This window comes from Siniperca chuatsi, linkage group LG3 (genome assembly GCF_020085105.1).
Source record: "Siniperca chuatsi isolate FFG_IHB_CAS linkage group LG3, ASM2008510v1, whole genome shotgun sequence".
Classification (NCBI taxonomy): domain Eukaryota; kingdom Metazoa; phylum Chordata; class Actinopteri; order Centrarchiformes; family Sinipercidae; genus Siniperca; species Siniperca chuatsi.
Window position 1 is genome coordinate 10,137,086 of NC_058044.1, and position 23,756 is coordinate 10,160,841.

A 23,756-nucleotide genomic window follows, 5' to 3' on the forward strand; every position below is an offset into this window, starting at 1 on the left:
TTTCATTTGATTTTTTCCTATGTTCTGTAATCAGTGTTGGTAATTTCCATAATTTTGTGGATAAATAAATTTAACCTTAAACCTAAAAAAAGGACTTCCAAACAATAATGTAAGTGGGATAATTTTGTATTTTATTTTAAAGACATTTGTTAAGAAGAATTTAACGGGGGGGGAGTACAATGATAGATCAGAGTAGTTGGAGAAGATGTGTTTCGACCGGAGCTGCAACAGACCCCTTAAACATCGACTGAGCTAGGCAAGACTATAAGTTGACCATATCTTTAAGCTGCCTGCAGAGACATAAAAATGGCATCCATGAGTTTGTGTGACTCTACTAAATAAGAAAAATAGAGTAATAAAATTTCCAAATCAAACCATCCCTGTAATCCTGACTTCTATGTGTGTCCCTCTCAGATGGACGGGTTGGTGCGAGTGAACGGAGAGGTGATGGAAGATTTATCTCTTTCCACCCCACCTTCCTCTGCTCGGCACTCGCCAAAGGCGATCAAAGACGTTCCCTCCAAACAGACGGAGAAAGATGTCCCCTCCGAGCAGACTGCGACCAATCAGGAGGCAGTGGAGCAGACGCCACCTCCACAGACAGAGAAATCGACCCCGTCTTCGGGCTCTGCCATCAGCTCCTTGATTGGAGGTCGAAACTGTATCATCACGACAACTATTGTGACTGAGCTCACACAGACTCATGTGGAGCCACATCACCCGGATATCCAAAGCAATGGACAGGTAATATTACAAGTGACATGTTAAAGGACCATACCTGTGTTTCTTGTGGATTCGTCCATTTAATACAAATAATGTATGCTTTACATTACTGCTGACCATTTTCAAAAGGAAACCATTTGCTTTTAGATGGTGTTTTTGGAATTAATATATTTTTCTAACCACCCAGACAGCCATGAGTTTCAGTTATTTTCGATACACTATGAAAATCAACTTGCAGAAATGTAATATTAGCTTGAGAGAGGTGAAATATCACAGTGAAAATTCTGTTGTCTGTACTCTTTGTCAAGTTGTGTTATTGCTGCAAGGAAATCCAGATGAAAGCGTTAATTGTTTTCATGAATTTTCCATCCTGATGCATTCAAGTGTTTATGGAAAGCCTGACACCTGAGACATGAGAGTCAGCTGTTGATTCTTACCATTCATGAGCTGTGTTAGTGGAAAATGAAACCCAAGGGACAAACTGAAAGCAAACATGGGTGCAGTTATAAAAGGATATTGTGCATTTAGCTACTTCTTGCAAGGAGCACTTGAATACACCAACACAGAGTTAGAACACAAACAGAAAGGCGAGAGAAGAGAATATTCCTTAATGTGCCCATGGAGAAATTTGTCTTAGACTCCGCACTGCATTACAAAAACAATAAAGACAATACACAGTTCACACATACAACATACAAAAGACATACAAACAATTAAAAGAAATTAGTACACAAGTACAGTCAGTGCTACACACAACCATACGTTGCATTTTTTGCCTCCCTTAGTTTAAAACACCAAATTTAATGGGGAACTTTATATCGACCTAGAGAGGGTAGAAGCTGGAACTCAGCGACATGAGACTGACCTGAAACACTCTTCAGCTGTTCACTGTGATGGATGGCCTATGTAAAGCAAGTTTCGTGTTTTCTCTGGTTGATTTTAATATTGCATTTACATGAACTGAGGCCAGCCACTGCCTGAAGAAAAAAACACAGTAAAAAAAATCAAAAAATACTGTGGTATATTTTGGACTTAAAACCGGTCAGCAATAATTTAAGTATATGTGATCTGCGCTAAAGTGACTAAAATGTTCATAAACGCCAGCATTGTCCATTCATTTTTAATAAATATGTACAAATAGAGACAAAAGAATTATAGATCCACTTTACAGTTAATTGGTTTCCAGTTAATGTTTCATTAATTTAGTTGAATATTTGACTTTCAGGTCAATGGTACTATGGGATTATCTGGGATACCAGTGGAGGAAAAAAAGGCTCAGCCAGCTACATCACCAACCAGTATGCAAGAATATTCTCCCACTGTCACAGGTAAAACTGTAAATTATAAAGAAGTATAATTTTCCATTTCTTTTAGCAGATATATTATTTTAACTATGTGTGTGTGCCTCTTTCTCTGCCACAGATGGACTTGAGGAGAGCAGTGTGACTGTGAGTATCTCCGGGAAGCTCCCGCTTGGTTTTTTCTGTTTCTCCTTCATTTTTAAATTTGACCCTGTCCTGACCCTTCGTCTCCAGTAGTCGCTGTAGTCAGACTTGTCCTCTCACCTTTCCTCTCTTTCTGTCCTTTTGGTCCGTATCCGTGTGTGTGTGTGTGTGTGATTGTTGGTCGGGTCTGGGTAGATTGAGACCCCCATGTTGAACTTGGCTAAACGTGTTAATCACTGGGTCTGGGACCCCAATGAGGAGCGTAAACGCCTGGAAATGTGGCAGCAGGAGCAGGAGCGCCTCCTACAGGTACACTGGAGGAATGGTGTGTATGTGCATGACTCCATGAGGGTTAAGCAGAAAACAGAAGGCACAGGATGTACTGGATGTGTGTATATATGTGTATGTGAGTGTTAAATGTGTTTTTGTGCATATAGTATTTCACGTGTACAATGTTTCTCTGCAGGAGCAATACCAGAAGGAACAGGAGAAGCTGAAGAAGGAGTGGGAGAAAGCACAGCTAGAGGTGCAGGAGGAGGAGAGAAAACACAATGAAGAGGTACAATCGCACACAGACTGACAAACACATGAAATCAAAAGCATCACTTACTGTCTTTATTTTGTGTGTACATCTTCCAGGAGAGAAGGATTCTAGAGGAGACTGTAATGCCCCTCAAACCCACTGGCTTGTTAAACCAGCAGCCGGACCAGACAGGGATGATTTCATCAGCTCCAGAAAACAACGAGACAGAGGGAGGAAACATTCCTCTCCAGCAAAACGGCCAAAGAATCTCCACAGGGACTGAGGATCAGCATGCATCGAAGCTGCATTTCTTCCAGGATGAGATTCACGCAGAAATACACACTGGTATGCAGGAAGTGTCCACATGTGTGTGCACAGCTCATTCAGTCTTCAACCATGTATTCCTCAGGGTTTCTGTGATAAAAGTTTATTTTCTGATGTATTTTTGTAGATTCTGCGTGTGATGGTGAACCTTCAAAGAAACAGGAACTGTTGAAGACGGCCTCTCTGGACCGCAACCCTCAGCTAAACCAGGCACATATTGTTAAAAGGTATGTCAGGATGCTTTCTGTGTGCGTTTTCTTGTTTCACATTTGAACTGACCAAGTAATGTTCTGCTTTCAGAGAGGCTGATCAAATGCATGAGTCTGAAATGCCCTTTTCTATGTAATTGGAATCCAGCTAATTTGGTAGCATATAAATTAATGTATGAAGTAACCACGAGTTAAAGTGAAACTATGTAACGTTTCCTAAATAGCGGCCACTGTGGACACTGTGTGACAATTATGATATAATGATATAATTATGATATAATGCTAAATTCTAAACTACTGTTTAACATTTAGCAAGTGCTAAACTAATGTAACAGTAGCACAAGTGAAGAAGAGTCACTAAGTCAGTGAACTGACTGAGTAATGTGCCTGATACAGCCTGCATTGCTTCATGCATTACTTAAGCATGTGTAGCATGTGTTAGCCATGTTTTCTGAGAACAAATGCTTGGAAGTACTGAATGAATGTCTTTTATGTCCACATGGCAACCATTTGAATAGTGGATCATTCTACCGTAGGAAAAAAAGTGCTTTATATATAAATATATATGTATTATAATTTCTGAGCCATTCTTTCAAGGTGAGAAACGTTCACTTAAGCTGCATTTTTATTTTATTTTAACCTAAATACACGTTTAGTTTTTTCACCTTAACAGACTTTTCTCATGTATAAACAGTAATCATTCACTGAAACGTGCTACAAACATGTTACATATGTTTAGATGTGCTTGTATTTATTTTTCTGTTGTTTTGTTTTTTTTACCACAGGTCTGAATCACATGACGCTGTAACAAGCAAACAGCAGTCCTCCCCTTCATCCCCTCAGCCTCCCTCACCCAGCAGGTAATGATGCTAGCACACAAATACGCAGCCACATGTCTGAAAGAATTCACAAAATTAATAATGGTTTATGGAGTGAAGATGCTTTAATGTCCCTTTTCCTGCTGTCTGTGTGTGTGTAGGTGTGTTAGTGGGAAGAGACTGTGTTCTGGTTGTTCTCAACCACTGGGAAAAGGAGCTGCCATGATCATCGATACACTGGGACTGTTTTTCCACATACAGTGTTTCAAGGTACTGTGTTATTCTAGTACACACATGCACACCAATTAGGGAACTTTATACTTTATTTTATTTTACACAGAAGTAGCATTTGGCTTCTTTGTCAAGGTTTTGAAGATGTACAATGTTTACTAAAGCATGTGTACTCCATCACAGTTATCTCCGAGGTAGCGTGCATATATAAAAAAGAAAGACAGAAAAGTGGCTGATATGCTGCAAGAGTAAAAAGCAAAACTTTTACTTTTGATAATCCTCATCTTTAGGGTTTGTAAGACATAATTAATAAACCATGTCTAACTATTTGATAGTTTGTCTTAAAAGATCTGTGTATAATGATAATTGTAGACTGTATTTCTCTTCCTCAGTGTGGAGTGTGTAATGGGCAGCTGGGTGACGCCACTGCAGGGACGGACGTACGGATTCGTAATGGACTTCTGAGCTGTCATGAGTGCTATATTGCATCTCGGGGTGAGAACACATGCACACACACACACACTCAAAGACACACACAGACTGATACACATTGGCATTGATGACATTTTATGCTATTCCACAACATTACAGAGGGAAATATTGTACTTTTTTACTTCACGTTTATCTCACTGCTATAGTTACTATTTACTTTGCAGATTGAGATTTTAAAACACATTATCAATTTGTAAAATATGATATATTGTTATAGATTAAAGTACCCAAACGTATATAAAATAATTAAAACTAGCTTCACCTCGACCAGCTGTGACATTAAAATGCTGCTTACGTGCTAATGAATCAGTAATAATATTCCAATAATACTCTACAATATATATAATAATACAACACTCTAATACAATACTTTTGATTCTTTAAGTACATTTAGCTGATATTACTTTTATACTTTTATTTAAGTACATTTTTGAATGCAGTACTTTTACTTGCAACAGTATTGCTACTTTCACTTAAGTAAAAGATATGAGTACTTCTTCTACCACCGGCCTTAGTGCTCACCATTACGTGCCTAACACCAACCCCTTCTCTAATGTGAACCTAAACTTTACAAATCATTCCAACTTTCCTAACCTTAAACTAGACCCCCACCACCTAAAAACCATAAAATGGGGTGAGAGGGCAAACCAGATTGACAACATCAATTCACAAATGTCCTTAATTCAAGGGTCTAACAAACTGACTCCCACAAGAATAAGATCAGACAAACATTCACACACAATCAGTGTTATTAAACAACCTTATCATAAGTTATGAGAACAGACTTTAACACATCTTAATGTGTTTGTATGCAGGCAGAGGTCAGCCCACCACACTATGAAGACCTGAATTCGGACTGGAACCTCCACTGTCAACGTCAGTGATTGGGCGGAGAAGAATTCTAGAACCTCGAATCACATTCTGGAATGCTCTGGAAAACACTTGGAATCTCCTCGGAGCTTTGGAATTATCGTTTTTGCCTGAAATGCACAAACAGCTTTATGGATGGTTACCGAGAGCGAAACTGGACACAGCGCAGTGTGTGCTGCTTAACTGTACACATGAATACACTTCTATCAATACGTGTAGCATGGATGTAATCAAGAAATCAGTGTGTTTAAGCCTTTGCACATCCGTACTTAGCACAGTCAAGATACTAATATAAGGATCTGTTCTGTCACAAGCTTAACATGTAACGCTAAAAGCCGCACACTACTTACTGTCTTCAACACATCAGTCTCAAAATCTTGATTCATTAACCCCCGCTTCTGCACTGATCATGTGACTCCACTCTCTGAGTGCGACGTAAAGTGGTTTGGCTTGGATAACCTGAAGTAGCTTGACCATTATAATGCCTTACTCATCATCGTACCTTCTCGTTCATTTTGTGTTTTGTGTTTACAGTTTTGCATGAAAGAAGAACATATATAAGTTATTGTGAGTATTGCCCAGATGGAGTAGTGTGAGTTTGATGTAGGTTGTTATCTTCTCAACAGCTGAACTTTTAACTTTCCTCTTGTATGTTGTACATCATCATATTTTTGAATTTTTGGGAATCTGGCTGACTTACACAAGCTTTTTCTTTATAATAATTCATTTTACAACAATGAGAATGCATGTTATTAATAATACTTGTTCTCTGGATTTTAACTATTTCCCCCTTAAGATGTTTTAGCCATTGTTTATTCTCATAGACTGACTGCATCCGAATCAGTGCCTTATGTAATGAATGCGAGGGCGAGTGTATGTGCAGGAGTATTTCACACTCACACGGACCTCTGGGTCTTGGCACATTGTGTGTGTGTGTGTGTGTGTGTGTGTGTGTGCGCATGTGTGGATGAAATCATGCATGTATAGGTATGTATGCAATGTGTGATTTGACTTAAAGCACAGTTCCATACCAGCAAAAAAACATTTTAAATGGATCAGCCTCTCTTTATCACCTGCTGTTCTCTTCCACCCCTTCCCATGAGCTAAACCAATGACACAAAGTGATTTGCTGCTTCCCTGTTAATAACTCCCCCATATTGTGACACATTCACAATGTCTCTTCTCGTCTGCCTCTATCACAAGTGTTGCCTCCCCAGAGTCTGAGCTGAACCTCTCTCTCCTCTGTGTGTCATTGCCTCGTTCTGGACACCTGACAGCGTCTTCATCGCTTAGAGGAATAGAGCGCTCAGTTCATTGTCTTTTATAGCAAGTGTATGTTTATCAATAAAATATTTAAAATGGGTTGCTGTCTGTTTTTTCCCTTGAGTTTTCTTTAGCTAAAATACACTTTAAGTAGGCAGGTAAAGTAATGAATCCACTGTGACTGTATAGAACAATGTCCTAGCATAGATCAACATATAAACAATGCTGGGGAAAGCATTTAGATCTTTAACTTAAGGAAATGTAGTAATAACACGATGTAGAAATACTGTTACATGTAATCATAGAAAAGGTTTCAGTCGTAGTCATCTGGACACTGTTTTCAGAATCAAGACATTTCGGCTCTCATCCGGAAGTCATTCTCAATTGTGAAAAATCATCTGAGAACTCAGGAATTTAATCTACTCTGTGTTGCTTAGGCCCTGCCCTCAGACCACAGGAACCATCTCCGTCCTGTTACATGTAATAATAATAATAATAAACTTTATTTATAGAGCACTTATCAAAACAAAGTACAAAGTGCTTCACAGAGAAAGCAATAAAATACCACAGTGAATGATTCACAAACATACATAAAAAAACAATAAAATAAACATCCAGCCCAGGTAAGATCAGGATATGCTTTCAGATAAAAATGCGTTTTGAGACGAGACTTAAACGAAGACACTGACTCAGACAACCTAATTTCTTCGAGCAAGTTGTTCCAGAGCCTCGGGGCCCTGATAGAAAAAGCTCTGTCCCCCTTAGTTTTCATCCTGGACTCAGGAACAGACAGAAGACCCCTGCCCGAAGATCTCAAACTACGTGAAGGTTCATAAGGGATTACAAGGTCTAAAATATAATCTGGAGCCAGGCCATGAAGAGCCTTAAAATTAATCAATAAGATCTTAAAATCAATCCTAAAACCAACAGGGAGCCAATGTAAAGAGGCTAAAACAGGTGTGATGTGGTCATACTTCTTGGTCCTAGTTAACAGCCTAGCAGCTGAGTTCTGTACAGTCTGCAGTCGTGTCAAAGTTTTTTGATTAAGACAAGTGAACAGGCTGTTACAATAATCGAGGCGTGAGGAGATGAAAGCATGTACAACAGTTTCTGCATCACTAAGATTTAAAATAGATCGTATTTTTGCACTAAGTCTTGCATTCAAAATATGACTAATATGACAAACGTCTTGTCAGCAAAATGTCCTTAATGTGTCAAAGGTAGAAGTACTTATTTCGCAACTGAACAGTCCCTACCATTGCTTTGCATCACTGTGCAAACAGCATTTTAATGTTGTAGCTGGTTGAGGAGGGGTTAAGTACTATATACCATATGTTAGGTGGTTAAATTTATAACAATACATAATTTTATAAGTTGATCATGTTTTTGTATGTAAAATGTTAATCTGCAAAGTAACTCTAGCTGTTAGATAAATGTAGTGGAGTAAAAAGTACATTTACCTCTGAAATGTAGTGGAGTATAACATAGTGAGTACAGTACTTGAGTAACGGTACTTAGTTACTTTCCACCACCGATTATAAAACACTAGACCTGAGATCAGACATTCTCAGTTCGCAAAGTATTGTTTTGTAGTGTTTTCAGATGATTACATACACAAGATGGATTTATTGATCATTTTACAACACAGGGTTGTATAACGAGATTTTGATTGTAGTTCCCTTTATGCTACTCAGAAACAAATGTTATGTACAAAAATTACATACAGTAGATTAGTGAATATATAATAAGTCATAGAAATAAAAGCTATTTTACATGGCGGAGTGCTGAGTGCTTAAATTGAGTAATTTAAATGCATATTGATACACAGAAAACAAATATTTGTATCTGTGGGTGTGCTTTAGTGTGTGGTAAAAATAAAAGCACAGAAATCACATGTTTTGTCTATCCTCTACAAACATGCGACAACACTTTTCAAACCCCATGGCCAGGTTAACCTGCTAGGGGGGATGAATGAGATGTTCCCTGTTCCTCCCACTCTCTGTACAATATTTACAGTTTTTCTATGCTAGAGTCCTACCTGGCCCCTGATTTACCGTGTGGTAATGTGATTCAACACATGAATTTAGCAACATGCAACACAGAAGCACACAACTTCTATGGTAATTAAGCATGACCCAGTTTAGTGACCTGTATTCCCCAACAGCTTTCCCATTAAATTAGCAGCCTTGAGATTTTGTACAACAAAAACCTTTGGCAAAATCTCACATTTTTTACAATGTAAGTTTCACAAAGATAGCATTTATTTGTATGGTTGTTGCACAGGGTTGCAGGACAGGGTTTCTATTTTTCTGCTAGGATTTATTGAGCTGGGAAGCAAAGTTTAACAGAGAACGGCCCCATAAAATGAGGGAACCGGAAGTGTGCTGATATTTGCCTGCCCGCCCCTTTTATAGCATGTAAGCTATGGTTGTTTGTTGTTGCTTTGTCATTTCTTCTTTAAAAACATCGAAACAAAATGGACTCAAAGGGACCCTCACTTTATGCAGTACGTATATTTATATCTATATGTAATTTAACGTTAACTGGTTGCCATGTCAACGGTTAGCTTGTTCGGTAAAAGGAAATAAACACTCTGACAGTTAGCCTGGGCTAGCTAGGTGGAGCAGCCAGCTGGATGTGAAACAGCAAACAACTGACAAACCACTGTATTTCTGTCGTGTAGCAACAGTTATCTTTTACAAATGGTCAGATTATCAAAACATTAGCTCTAAACACGCGGTAAAAAGCCACATTTGTGATCAGTTATCTCGTGGTTTCTCAGCTGTTTCCTGTTTTCAGTGCAAAATATAATAAAGCGATATTAATTAGTTTCTCTTTCAGTCACTAACGTTAACTCATAGTCTTACACAGATATCTAATATTAACTGACCAGCTGTTATCGCTCCTCTTTGTCCATGAATTGACTAATGGCGGTCCGGGTCGATTTTAGTCAGTTAAGTGTCTTGTTTTTATGGGAATGAGCCTTTAGTAAATACTGGAAGATGATTAGTTACATGTCTGACATCTGACTCTTTTATTATTCACATATATGCTTTGGTCTTTGATAAGCACCATTGTAATGCTGAAGACACAATAAAAGATAAGAGAAAGCTTGGTTGTTCCACTGGAGGGTAATTTGGTACTACAACAACACTAGAAACAGACAAGTATGCAGGAACAGGATACAGGTAAAAAGAAAAATAAATACAAATCACAAATAAAAAGTTATGGAAATACAGTATGTTACCTTAGACCAGTGTGCATAAGTAATGAATGTGCAGAAACAATGGTGGTCAAAGTGACAGTAGATACAGAATATTTGAAATATATATATTTACGCATAGAAATATACCTCATGTAGAATTTATCTGTAAGAGATTTATATATAAATCTCACATTTTTGCAGTTAAAACAACTAATCAGTGTAACAGTAGGCCTGGATTTAAAGACAACTTACTATTATGGCGTTTGTTTCAGCCGGCAGGCACCTCAGTAGATATGTCACGAAGCCTCGATGAAGACTCTTTGGTGGACGGACCTCTGATCTCTGCTGACGCCCTCCACTCTGCCATCAGGAGAGAGTTTCAGACCTTGCCAACACCCTGCTATGCCAGCCTGCTCTCTGTTCTGCATGTATGATATGCACACATTTACACACACGCACGCATTGCATTTACTCGCACTGTAGTAACAACATCATTCCCTAATATGAGCAGTAACCTGACTTTGGAAATATTCGTGTGAATGTGAAACCCGGTTTCTCACACAGCAAAAAAAAAAAAAGCTAAATTTTTTTCTTCTGGTGAAACTGAATTACTTTCTTTTTAAACATATTATTCTTATTTTATTTTGATATCAGGGTACTATTGTTATTGTGATATTTTTTGCCACAATAATTTTGTGCTAAAACAATTCAAAGTCAATTAACTGATTAGTCGTTTGACAGAAAATTAATTGGCAATTATTTTGATAGTCGATTAATCCTCTGAATCAGTTTTCTAGCAAAATTGCCAGATATTTGTTTGTTCCAGCTTCTCCAATGGGAGGATTTGCTGCTTTTCTCTGCTTTCATTCATATCATCATAAACTGAATATGTTTGGGTTTTGGACTGTTGGTTGGACAAAACAAGACATTTGAAGATGTCACTTTGGGCTCTGGGAAACTGTGATGGGCTTTTTAAAAAATTTCTGACATTTTATAGCCAAAACAACTTATCGATTAAGTAAAATAATAATCGTCAGATGAATCTACAATGAAAATAATCGTTAGTTGCAGCACTACAATACTTGTATATTAACTTTAATGTCATGACAGCACTTTTTGATAGTAATCTGACTAGTGCAGCACATGTAAAGGCATTTATCCAATCTGCCCTCTTAACCTGGTTACTTGCAGTGACCTTTTTTATTTCCTGTGTGTAATAATAGTCATATTATGTGCTAAAGTCTCCAACCCCTTACATCTGTCTCACTCACAGGGCTCTCTTCTTCCTTTCAGGCTGTGTACGTGGTGTTGTCAGTGTGTGTGGCAGTGCTGTGTGTGTTGAAGTTAGGCCAAGAGGAGGTGTGTGTGAGTATTTTGGGTAATGTGCGAAACGACAGTGTCATTGTGTTTGGGAAGGTGTGTTTGTGGGTGCTGGTGCTGCTGTTCACTAGGTGTGTGCAGCACCACCACAGCCAGGCCAGGAGCAGAGGATACCTGCGATTCTACAGACAGATGCAGGGACTGAAGTACCTGCCGCTCACCGTACACTCTGCAGGTACAACTGCACACATGTTGTCAGGAACTATAAATCCATTTTGCTGCACAGGTAGAGGTCAGTTTTCTCCACAAGATGGCAGTAATGTTATAGGAAGAATGTGTGTTTGTATTTCTTTGTGTTTGCCTGCAGGAAATGTTCTGCTGCTGGTTGTTCTGGCTGCACAATTATCACAGACTGTGCACATCTACATGCTGCTCATCATCCTGGGGTTGGAGCTCTTGGTGTCAGTGCCATGTCTGCTCCATTACACAGGTAAACTGATCTCCGTTAATATTTTAATATTAAGATAATTTCACTCTGTGGTTGCACATTGACTCTTATGTAGGACAGCAGGCCTTTATGTAGTTGACTGATGTTTGATTGCCTGCTATATATCAGTCTTTCAATGTGCACACGCACACACAAAGCCACACCCACTGACGATTAATACAATACATTAAGGCTACATCCACACTACTACATTTTCATTTTAAAAGGCATGAGTTTTGCTACGTTTACACCTAGCGTCCACACTACTGCAGCGTTTTAGTTTGGACACGCAGCTGGCCACGTTTTTGTTTGAAAACTCTGGGGTTGCGTTCTAGTCTGGACGGGTAAAAATGGAGGCTTTTGGAAATGATAACGCAGACACCCACGTTCGCTTCATGATTGGGTCTTGTCAGTCACTACGTGTCCTTCTCTGATTCGTCACACGCCTGTCACGTGTCCCTTTTCCAGGAGACAACAAAGAAAAAGAGCAGCCTCGAATTACAGGCGTTGCTGACCTTGTTGTCTATGCCTCGTCATCGGTCCAAGCAAAGAAATCTCTGGTCTTACTTTTCGCCATTGCTGTTCTTCCTTCTCAGTATTTACTCTATCTGGCAAGGTAAATGTTACATGGACTGTACTTGTGTGGCGCCTTTCTAGTTTTCCGACTACTCAAAGCGCTTCACACTACATATCACATTCATACACTGATGGCAGATGCTAACTGCTCATCAGTCCAGAGAAAGTAACTAATCATTCACACACACACACACACACACACACACCAAAGGCACAGCTCTCGGGAACAATTTGGAGTTCACTATCTTGCCCAAGGACACTTCGGTTGGCGGTTCGATTGAACAGCGTTTTAGGCGTGTTAGTATGGACAGAGATTATTTCTGAAACAGGGCTGAAACGCTCATCTGGACAGGGATCGTTTTTGTTTTAAAACGAAAACGTAGCAGTGTGGATGTAGCCTAACACACACACACACACACACACACCCAGAAAGTTTTCCCAGTTCCACCCTACTTTCCCTTGTACCAAGAGGACCCACTAAATAAAATATAAACTGAAATACAAGTAAAGAATCTAACTTAATAGATAAAAGAAAAAAATATAACAAATATACACCTTTAAGAGTATAGAACAGAGTGCATTTAACTGAAATTGATACACATTTTAAAAAAGCACTTTGAAACTAAATTCTTGAAACCACTGAAACCAATGTCGTTTCACTCTGGATAACTGTCACTTTCTTTTACTTTCAGTTCAATTCAATACATTTTAATTGTCATTGTACTGTGCAATGTAAGTGCCTTGTGAGTGGTGAGACTGACACAGTGCATAATATCAGTCTAAAAATACAACACTGTGGAAATAAATAACAATACATTAATGTTGTACAGTAACTCAGCAGCAATGTAGAAAATAGAGGATGTGAAAACAGCAGCAGCATAAATACTCTGAATAGCAAAATAAAGGTAGCACACGAACAATAAAAAGGGCCCAAGTCTTAACAGCGTTATCAGTATCTTGATACTTGATAAAAGGCAACCTGGCAGCTAACCTAGACTCATGAAGCCTGTAGATGTAAAGTCTGTGTAAGTCATTTCATGCCTTACACAGATAGAGGTCGCATGAAAAAAGCTGAGATACAACCGTCCCAGATCCCTTTGGGAATTTCATTTCTTCTATCACAATCCCAGGCTTCCCTAGTTTCTGGACATGTGGCTGAATTAGTATTGTGGATTATGATATTAAGAGATTTTCCTCCAATCAGTTCACATTTAGTAGTTTATAAGGTGAGTGTGTTTTTTATTCCAGTGTTGCAAGAGCAATGCAGCATCATTTGTGCTACACCAGTTTTCTTGTGGATGGTGGTAGTAATATCAGTAGTGGTGTATGGAGCGACACACCCAGTAGATTACATCACACACACACACACACACACACACACACACACACACTACCCCCACTCTATATCTGAGCACATTCGCATCACAATACCTGCCCTGCCCTTTTCAAACTCGACAGCATGACAATCAACCATTCAGCTCTCTGTCCTCCCTCTCTCTCTCTCTCTCTCTCTCTCTCTCTCTCTCTCTCTCTCTCTCTCTCGCTCTCTCTCCCTCTCTCTCTCGCTCTCTCTCCCTCTCTCTCTCTCTCTCTCTCTCTCTCTCTCTCTCTCTCTCTCTCTCTCTCTCTCTCTCTCTCTCTGTGTCGTCCCCCCGATTGGTACAAACACCATGCAAACTTTGTTGGATGATTTGGATGATACCCATACTTATCAATCGATCTATATACCTATTGTCTTTTTTTATTTGCCCTTGAGGTCAGGGACTAATTGTTTGAGTTTAATTTACTCCCTCTGGCCCACTGTGTTGGGAGCTTTGTTGAAATGGCCTTAAGCTGCAAAAATTTACCAGGGCAATTCAGTCACTTTGCAACACAACAGAACATACTGCCCATAATGTAACCCTTTACTTAATTTGCTGTGAAAAAGTCACAGCATTTGAGAGAATAGAGAACATGTGGGAAAGCAGTTTGCATAGTTTATTGGATGGCCCACCCAAATATGACAAAGCCATAGATTAATTTTATTTAAGGTTTTTTGCATTTATTTATTCTTTTCAAGCATTTATGGAAATGCAGTTGACAAATGTATGACTAACTGATTTAACTATTCAGAACGTACCTTGTGAATGAAGTGCTATTTTGCATCTGGCTCTCATATATCTGAATTCTGAGTTTAGACTGCCACAAATACAAAACATAGAAACACTGAAACGTATCATGAAATACTGTACTTCATACTAAACTGCTGACTGATGGAGACATTTATAATTAGCCCCAACATGATCATGGCACATGCTTCAAGTAAAACAGGTGACATCTCACATGCAGGTTGTGGTTGTCAATGGTGTCGTCCATTAGGATCGGCCAAATTAGAAGTTACTGCTGTGTTAGGGCTGTTTTCACAGTCGTTCCCTGATTAGCTTGATGTCTTGTTCTAATATTCAGTTCTTTGTTGGTTTGAATTCTGCATTTGGCCCGTAATAACGTATTAATGATTTAGTTTACTTATTATTAAATGTCACCTATAGAACATTTTGTGTAAACATCAGTGGTTGGTCCATCAGTTTGGTCCAGACTGAAATATCTCAACAACTATTGGATGGATTTCCATGAAATTTTGCACAGACCGTGATGGTCCCCAGTGGATTTATCCTAATGACTTTGGTGATCCTCTCACTTTTCCTCTAGTGCTACCAGTTTTTATACATTTGTTTTGTGCTAAGACAAAACTGCAGATTGGCACTAATATCAAAGCCTTTTAAATGATACCCAGCCCTACAATAGTACAAGTATTTTAGAAATCAGCCTGTAATAAATCTGTTTGAGTGGAATATAAATTTAGACAAATCTGTTAATTGTAATCTGTGATATAAAAAAAAATCATGACATGTTAACAGTGATGGACAGTAAACAATGAATATTGAGATATTCCCCAGAATGTTATGTGTGGTCCAAAACACTGGTCTTCCTCTCAGTATGTAAAGTAAAACTGCTATTCAAGATGCTGTATCAGAGGATATTGATATTGAAGAATCTGTAATGAAAGGAAATCCATATTAAAGGTGTGTTTGGCAGCTGAAGGGCACAGATTGGGGCTTGAGATACCAGAGAGCCAAGGAGAGAAGATAAGAGGCATTAGGATTTATCCTAGCCAAAGGGTAGCCCCCGGCTCACTCCACCCAAACGCAGGGAGACACACACACACTCCACATATTGTCCCTGTGTTTACAGTGAGGGTGATCCTGTGTGTGTGTGTGTGTGTGTGGGGGGGGGGGGGATCTGTGTTCACCCGCCACATTCCTGCTCAGATCAGTGCAGTCAGGCACGACTCGAACCGAGCAACGCCTCACAGCGCAAACCTTTTAAAGCACAAACACAAGCGCGCACACACACATACTCACACATGATGCAGAGTGAAGGTGACATCAGCGACTTCATGAGGAAAAAAGAAAAACTTTCTTTTTAGAGGAGAAAGAGAAGCAGAGATATAATGCCTGCAGCTAAGAAGTCCATACAGGAAGGCCTCGTTCAACTTCTCTTTGAAGTGCGTGCTCATTGTAAGTGTATGTGCGTGTGTGTCTTTGAGGTTTGCTGTATGTTTCTGCCTCTCTCATTTTAACATGAATACACTCTCCTCTATAGACCTACATGCACATCAAAGCCATGTCTTGGCCTTCAAAGACTTAACTTATAATACATCTCTCTCCTCTGCCTGGCCAGAACTCAGTGTAAGCACTGCAGGGCACAGGGTTAACAAACACACACACTGTTACAGATACCTACACTACACCCCGATCACACACAAACCCCATCTACTGTATGACAGGGGAGATGTGAGACTCAAGACTGACATGTTCAGCATACGTTTGAAACATACATGTAAAATCATAAATACCTGGTCGTTCCATTATTGTAGGTCCATGCAAGTGATGGGCAATCTGTCCAAAGTAAATATCACTATAGTTATCAAACCATTATCTCAATATTATTATATTATCTCAATATATACACGTTATTCGCTCAAGTATACAAAATAGTGTTAAAAAGTTAAACTCGTGTTCATCTTATCAAAACCTATAATTTCACGTATATATTCTTAGGTATTTCAGATCTCAAGCAAATGTCACTTTTTAACATCCACTTAGAGATGACCACTGTGAACTGTGTTATCTCAATTTAAACATTTAGTAACTGTGATTCAAAAGAGGGGTTGATAAATGATATCAACAATCCTTACATCATCCACATCACTGTACCAGACCTCTGTTCTAAGCAGAGATACTTCAGATGATTCATTAATCATTCAAACTGGTTGCTTCAGTGTTTTTTTTTTTTTTTTGTCTTACACTGGAGTGTCATAATTTATAATCTGGTGTAAATGTGTCAGTTTAGTTTTTTATCTTTATTCAGTCACTTTGTGAATGCAGCCTTTAAAAACTTGCTCTGTAAGGAAAACATATCTTTAATTTTACCAAAGTAATCCTATTGTAATCCTGTTATAGTTATTTATAGAAACATGTTTAGTGCCAAACTTGCACAAAACCCGAGCAGTATCAGAATCAGAAATACTTTATTGATCCCTGAAGGGAAACTCTTTCGTTACAGCTGCTCAATATCGCATCAATGCACACAGGAATAGAATGAATAGAAGTACTAAGCAAATCAAAATATAATACGCTATAATACAGGTAAGATACATTAAGTACAATTGGATATAAAGTATAAAAGCTAAAATAAGTGTAAGTACCAAAGTGGATTTAGAGGTTGATCAGTATGTACGGTATAATACAATGTAATAATGTAAGTAATAAGTAATAGTGCAATAATGAGTACTGTTAAGTGTAGCTTATTAAGATAATTATTAGACAGTGGATATTGCACAGCAGTAATAGAAGTATGAATAAATATCAATAAATAGAGAATATCAAACTGAAAACAGACAATATTGCACAATATTTCAAGTACTGCAGTGATGTTAATGATCCAATGTCCAGTTTAGTGACTTAGGGTCATACAGACTGACACTTAGAGGGAGGAGTTAAAGAGTTTGATGGCCACAGGCAGGAATGACTTCCTGTGGCGCTCTGTGGTGCATTTTGGGGGGATGAGTCTTTTTGCTGAATCAGGGGCAGGGTCCACACCAAAAGCCAGAACAGTCCATCCCATGTCATTTTCAGTTTAAAAAGGATATTTAAGTGCCTAAGTTCAAGGTACATTTATTTGTCATTCTACAACACAGAGCTGCACCATGAAATTAAAGTTGTAGCCCCCGTCACGCTATACAACAGGCTGTGGCTGGGGTGGGTACTGTCCTTTATTATCCTTTGGGTAGGTTGGTACCAATGATCTTCTGGGTGGTTGTAATCACCCGCTGCAGAGCCCTCCGGTCCTGCACATCCCATTCCAGTTTGTGATGTTTCCAGTCAGGATGCTTTCTATTGCTCCCCTGTAAAAGTTAACAAGAATTTGGCACAGGAGTTTTGCCTTCTTCTTTGCGTCGTTTCTGCACTTTCTGTACTAGCGTGGAGATGTGAGATGACCATGATGACCAAGGTTCTCTGTGATGCTGATTCCCAGAACCTAAAACTGTTCACCTGCTCCACCTCAGCTCCACTGATGTAGACAGGAGTGTGTGTCTTTGCCTCCTTTTTCCTAAAATCAACAATCAGCACCTTGGTTTTGCTGACACTGAGCAGTAGGTTGTTCTCTGTGCACCACTCTGCAAGATTGTTGATTTCCTCCCGATATCAAGTCTCATCGTTATTTGTAATCTGACCGATGATGGTGGTGTCATCCGCAAACTTAACAACAGAGTTGTCTCCATGTCAGGGATTGCAGTCATGGGTGTATAGCGTGAACAGGAGGGGGCTGAGCACGCAGCCCTGGGGGGCTCCGGTGTTGAGAACTAGAGTGGAGGAGGTGTGACCACCAATCCGAACTGTCCGGGGTTAATGTCAGTCCACTGTTACAGTACATTTACAAGCTGTATTCAGCTGTATTCAGCTGTTTTCTGTACCAAAACTGTCATTGTGGACAAATTAGTTATATGGGATTTTCTCAGTTCAGCATCCACATTCGAAAGTGCGAACTATATGTTCATTATGTACACAAAAATGTGGTCTTTTTTATCTATATCCCTTAGAACTTTTAAATGTGTGTTGCTTATTGTTGAAGATTGCTCATAAGTCTTTTCTGCTCAGGTTTCTCCTTGAAGTCTTTTAACTTTTTCCCACAGCTACAGCTCCTGCACATGGCACAGTTTCAACAGCAGGACTTATTTTTCAGTAGACTGTAGACTTGCATATTCCTTTGAACTCTTTTAATGTCCTGTGTTGCAACTAAAAGGTGTTCTCACCGCTCTTCTCCTTCATCTCGCATTACTCTATTCAGTCTCCGTTGTTGCCGGGATCCATTTCCTTTCAGTTCTTTGATTTTGAATCAGGCAGTGCATAGTTGTGAGCACAATATGTGGCACCATTAGCTGTTAGCACCTCTGCAGCTTCACTGTTATCACCTGGAAATGTGCACTTCTTAATGGCTGACTTAAGCTTCTCAGATCTGAGTAGACCAGGTCTGAGCACGGTCTGTCCAGCCATGTGAGTGTGTGAGTCTAACAGGGATGTGTGAAATGTGTCACTTCCTTTACACTCCATCCATCTTGGTATCTCTGTCTGTTTTTTGCCCCCTGCTGTAATACACTGAACTCGACAGACCTGAAGGACTTCCTGAGCATCCTCACTGACCTCACCGTATATATACTTATATACTTTCAGAACTATAGGTTTCAACCTAACTACAGCTCAGGCATAACGTTAGCCTTTACTGTCGTCTTTGTGGCATTTGTAGGAGAAAAAAACGAGTGGACAGGAACTGTGACTATCATAATAATAAATAACATGAATGAAGCTCAGGCTTTCACGAATTGACTGCAGCATTTTATTTTCTGTGGTTAATATCTTGAACAAAACCTAGCTAACTTAGGGACATCATAACTAGCCACCATATTGATTTACGTTGTTAACTAGCCATTACATATAGCCATAATTAATGTAGCCTACATTCTTTACTAGCCTTCATATACCTTGTGTCGGGTCTGCTCTGTGGACTGGAGAGATTGTAACGTTATGCTTTCTGCTGAGATACTGAAGCACAGATCTCGTACTATTGTGGTAGGCTAGTTCAGTTTTACAATAGAAACACTGTTTTCACGGACAATTTTTTTCAATTGCTTTCTCTTCTCTGCGCCCCTCGCTGTTTTCTCTCTCATCCTTCTCTTTGTAATCCGCACTGTCAAATCACAGCAAAGACGCTCTGAACCATCTCTGATCACATACAGCGTAAGCACGTTAAAGGATTTATTGATATTTGATATTTTTCTTACTGTGAGGCGACAGTGCTAACCGCTGCACATACTCAAAGTATATCTATTATCCTTAATTGTAAATGCATAATTTTAAATTAATTATTTAGTAGTGCTAATAAGTTGCTTCCCGCAGGCTGCAATACATACTTCCCAGACATTTATTAACCTAATTAATATTATTTTTTAAACCGCTGTGAATATAACCGCTTTCATCAAAGCATTACCTTAACCTGGTTATTCTCAGTAATGTTTGTATATGCAAACATTTGTCAAGTGTCTTTTTTCTTTTATATTTTTGAAAAGACTGGCAAAATATTTCACCCTGTTGGTATTTAGTTAAATATTTGAAAGCCGCTTGCCTTTCTGCCTGGTCATTTGTGAAACAAACATAGGCTCATCATCACTTTTTGTCCTTTTCCCTCCACCTCTTCATTTCTCTGCCTTTCTGGAATGTCTCTCTCACATACTTGCTTACTATTGCTACTATTACACTTACTATTTACACACACACACACACACACACACACACACACACACACACACAGAGATATTCACACACAGATTTAGGGCCTCATTATGCAGGAATGTGCAGTATTTCTTTAGATTGTGTGTGATTGTGGATGCTGAGATGCTGCACTGTAGCAAAGTAAAGATAGCGCTCTTTAGAACCTCCCTGACAATTTCCTCTGGCTAATGACACTCGAGTCTTATCAATACACGGCAAGCTCCTCCCTCTGCCCTTCCTCACACACTCGCCCTGCAACCCCACACACCACGGCCTTATCTTGATTGAAACAGCACCAACATCTCCCATATTTTGGCGCTGGCTCCTCTTCCCAGCTACTGTATACTCCACACCCACACCTTGCTGCTAACCCCGCCTCTTGTGTAAAGGTGTATGTTTAGGGTGTGAGAATTAGAGGTTTGAGTGCAGGATATGGCAGCCCATAAGGACTAAGTGCAGGATATAACAGCCTGTGTGTGTTTAGGAGCGGGAGAAGGATGGAAAACAGTAAAAAAACAAATGTGTGCTGTTTCTCACCTGAGTCATTAATGTTTGCAGGACAGCTCTCACTGCCCAATAATGTCTATGTGTCTTTAAGTGCAGCTGACAAGATAAAACACTGGTTTGATGATGTTATTAGAGAAGTGACTAAAGATTTGTTGTGGTTTTAGTCAAGGTGATGCAGTTCAACAGGGAGCGAGCTGCACCAGACGTGAGCCAAGAAGAGTATTCACACAACTTCAGTATCACGAGCGTGCCGACGGAGACCGGCTTCAGGTACACAGATTTCACTCATTCACACACGAACTATGTCCACAGCCCCTTTCAGACATGCACCATGTTACATAAAAGTGCTGGAAAAGTGCTCTCATGTTTGAATAAGCCTCCCAGGTTTCCTCTCTGTACTGCAAACTGTTTCGTGCAACACGGCTCCAGTCTGAATTGAATGCCGTGTCGTTAACATAAAGGCTTCAGCAGCACAAGGTTAAATAAACAAAGAGAAACATTAAATTGTGAGTCTTGGTCCAAGTTCTTGAGAGCACAATTTTGCCATTTAATTATCGTCTCTTACGCTCAAAGATAAAACAATCCGTTCAATAAACCATGAAATACTTACCAATATTAATACCAATTTTAAGTTGTTAAGGATTTTTTTCTCAAGTTAGATCCATCTCAAAAACGTGTCTTCATTCACACCCCCCCCCAGCTTTGATCCATGCCGACTGCTCACTGTATGAATATCTAGCAAACACTTTATACATACAACATATGAGCAACTAGGAATTAGTCCAAGCCTAACATTATGTTGTTGTTTTTTTTTAGCTGTGCAGGCACTGTCGAGACGCATAAAATAGGCAACAGAATTCTATATTCTGTCTAATAAAGTATAAAACTGATGACATTATGTTAGGGGATCCAGTAGTGAGAAGCAGGGTGAGCGTCCCTGGTGCTCTTTAACTGCAAAATAAGTTTTAAAATCCATCCCTGTTGCAGCCTCTGAGAAAACCGATTCCACTTTTATTCCTTCTTATTATTTTCCAACTCACTGCATTCCTCCACTGTACCATCGCTCCCTTTCATGTACCAGATGCCAAAAATTGCAGTTCAATTCACAATGGCCTTGTCATGCTTGAATAGAGCCATTACGCCATTTATGAGTCCATTACTTAAACTTAAAGTTCAAGGCTGGCCATATTCTAAATTTTTGTTACTGTTAAACAGATCCCTTGAAAAGACCAAAACCAACAATGTGTTAGTCTGTTTTTTCCTACTTCTCCAGCCTGTCTGTGGCCCCAGGCCCAGTTTTTCCCACTGAAGATGTATATATTTACATTTTTAAAGAAGATTTCCTAAAACAGGTGGGAACTGTGTATTTGTTGGGGACTATTTTCAACCACAGATTTGCTGCGCTAGTCAATATTTACATCAGCAGGATTGACTCCAAATAATGTGCCCACATTCCTGGTAATAAATGAACATGTCACCCGGTGCAACAGTGTGGCCCATTGATGTGTTGGTGATGAGTTTTTAAACAACAATGGAGCTCTATGGCACAGAGAAATAAGCTCAGGCTTTGGACAGGCCATACTTAGTATACTTAGTAATACTTAAGGTCAATTCATTGTTGGTTTTAGGCTTTTTATGGGATGTATGGACAATAAGAAAATTATAGAACAGCACCAGCCTTATCCTTAAACAGATGAACGTTACAGATTCCATATGTGCTATTATTTGTGTCACAGAGAGGGCTCCAGTCTGGAGGAGGTGGTGGACAAGCAGGCCGACCTGATAGAGTACCTGAAACAGCACAACACCTTACTGAGCAAGAGGCTGCTCAACCTCACCGCTCAGCACTGACCGCAGCCCGGCCTCCTCCTCCTCGTCCTCCTTCCTGTGAACCAGCCACCACACTCATCATGATTTTAACACTCGGCTCTCTTAACAGAAGACTGAAGCTAGAAGAAACACTGGATAAAAGACTAAAAAGTAAGGAAATCCCTGTGCGCACAAACTTAAGACGGGAGGGCTTCTCTGCGAGGCATCCTCACCTGAGATGGACAGATAACGCAGAAGGAGGTGAGCTGTAAGTTAAGGGCAGTTAAAGAGGCAAAGTGGGAGGAGGAGGAGAGGAGTCATGGGTCACAGATCAGAGGTGAGGGGTTTTTATCACTGTGTTACGACCCCCGGTGACCCGTGTATGCTGCCGCTTGTGTTACCGTGAGAGGAACAGAAGAGGCAAAATTATTTGGGATATCCTCTGCACTAAGGAGGAACTGAAGATAGGAGACACAGGTGGGAGAGGTTACCACTGATCAGGGTCAAACAGAAAGAGATCGAGTAACGTTGTAAAATGTCTGAAAGTGCTATTTTATCTGAATGTGTGTGTGTGTGTGTAAGTGTTTTTATTTTTCTGTTTAATCATTGAGTTTGTGTATTTGTGATCAGATTCCAATAAATCTTTAATATTCTCATCTTTTTGTTTGCTTAATTGAAGCCTTTCCAGGGTGACAGTTGACACAATACTTCAGTGAAACCCAAGTAAGTGACTGCAGTGTTTTGACAAGTGTTTATTTTGTTATAATGTACTGTGAGCGATCTAAAAGAAAGAAACAATAGAATGACTGCAGCGTCAACATTAGCTTGGTGTGAATGCCTTTTCCCGCCTCGCCTTTTCTGTGTTAAATTTCAACAGTCACGGGAATCTGCGTTAACGAAATATCAAGGTCGTCATTTGAGCCCTTGGTGTTTGCTTCCCGCTGTGATTTCTTTATGCTCTGGCGTCCGTAACTCCGCAGGGAGCGCTGCATTTACGACTCCTTCCCCATGTTGCTTCTCCTGGGAGCCCAGAGTTATCTGGAGTACTGCAGGTATCAGGAGCGCTGTTTGCTTTGGGGCTTTTAG

The 23,756-nt window shown here is 39.6% G+C and overlaps 2 protein-coding genes across 11 annotated transcripts in view; both read left to right on the forward strand.

Moving 5' to 3' along the window:
- Positions 1–6,997, forward strand: part of LOC122873551 (LIM and calponin homology domains-containing protein 1-like) — a 29,602-nt gene extending 22,605 nt beyond the window's left edge. For 9 of the 10 annotated variants that reach the window (XM_044190381.1, XM_044190382.1, XM_044190387.1 and 6 more), the window contains 11 exons: positions 415–744; positions 1,949–2,051; positions 2,146–2,171; positions 2,364–2,477; positions 2,635–2,727; positions 2,808–3,036; positions 3,143–3,242; positions 4,010–4,084; positions 4,204–4,312; positions 4,666–4,768; positions 5,581–6,997. In XM_044190381.1, coding sequence (XP_044046316.1) covers positions 415–744; positions 1,949–2,051; positions 2,146–2,171; positions 2,364–2,477; positions 2,635–2,727; positions 2,808–3,036; positions 3,143–3,242; positions 4,010–4,084; positions 4,204–4,312; positions 4,666–4,768; positions 5,581–5,606 — 1,308 coding nt within the window. In that variant the 3' untranslated portion in view covers positions 5,607–6,997. The remainder of the gene's footprint in view (positions 1–414; positions 745–1,948; positions 2,052–2,145; positions 2,172–2,363; positions 2,478–2,634; positions 2,728–2,807; positions 3,037–3,142; positions 3,243–4,009; positions 4,085–4,203; positions 4,313–4,665; positions 4,769–5,580) is intronic. The other variant, XM_044190383.1, reaches the window with a different exon arrangement.
- Positions 6,998–9,247: 2,250 nt separating this feature from the next.
- Positions 9,248–23,326, forward strand: tmem192 (transmembrane protein 192). Its single transcript, XM_044189626.1, has 6 exons — positions 9,248–9,404; positions 10,376–10,531; positions 11,397–11,658; positions 11,791–11,913; positions 21,026–21,131; positions 22,598–23,326. The coding sequence occupies exons 1-6, from the start codon at positions 9,375–9,377 to the stop codon at positions 22,710–22,712; spliced, it is 792 nt and encodes a 263-aa protein (XP_044045561.1). The 5' UTR covers positions 9,248–9,374; the 3' UTR covers positions 22,713–23,326.
- The last annotated feature ends 430 nt before the right edge of the window (positions 23,327–23,756 follow it).

Excerpts from the sequence above, each read along its gene's own strand:
- tmem192 (XM_044189626.1), top strand. The coding sequence starts at position 9,375 with ATGGACTCAAAGGGACCCTCACTTTATGCA. Across the intron at positions 10,532-11,396 it reads GCCTGCTCTCTGTTCTGCAT|GCTGTGTACGTGGTGTTGTC; the intron begins GTATGATATGCA and ends TCTTCCTTTCAG. Across the intron at positions 21,132-22,597 it reads CCGACGGAGACCGGCTTCAG|AGAGGGCTCCAGTCTGGAGG; the intron begins GTACACAGATTT and ends TTTGTGTCACAG.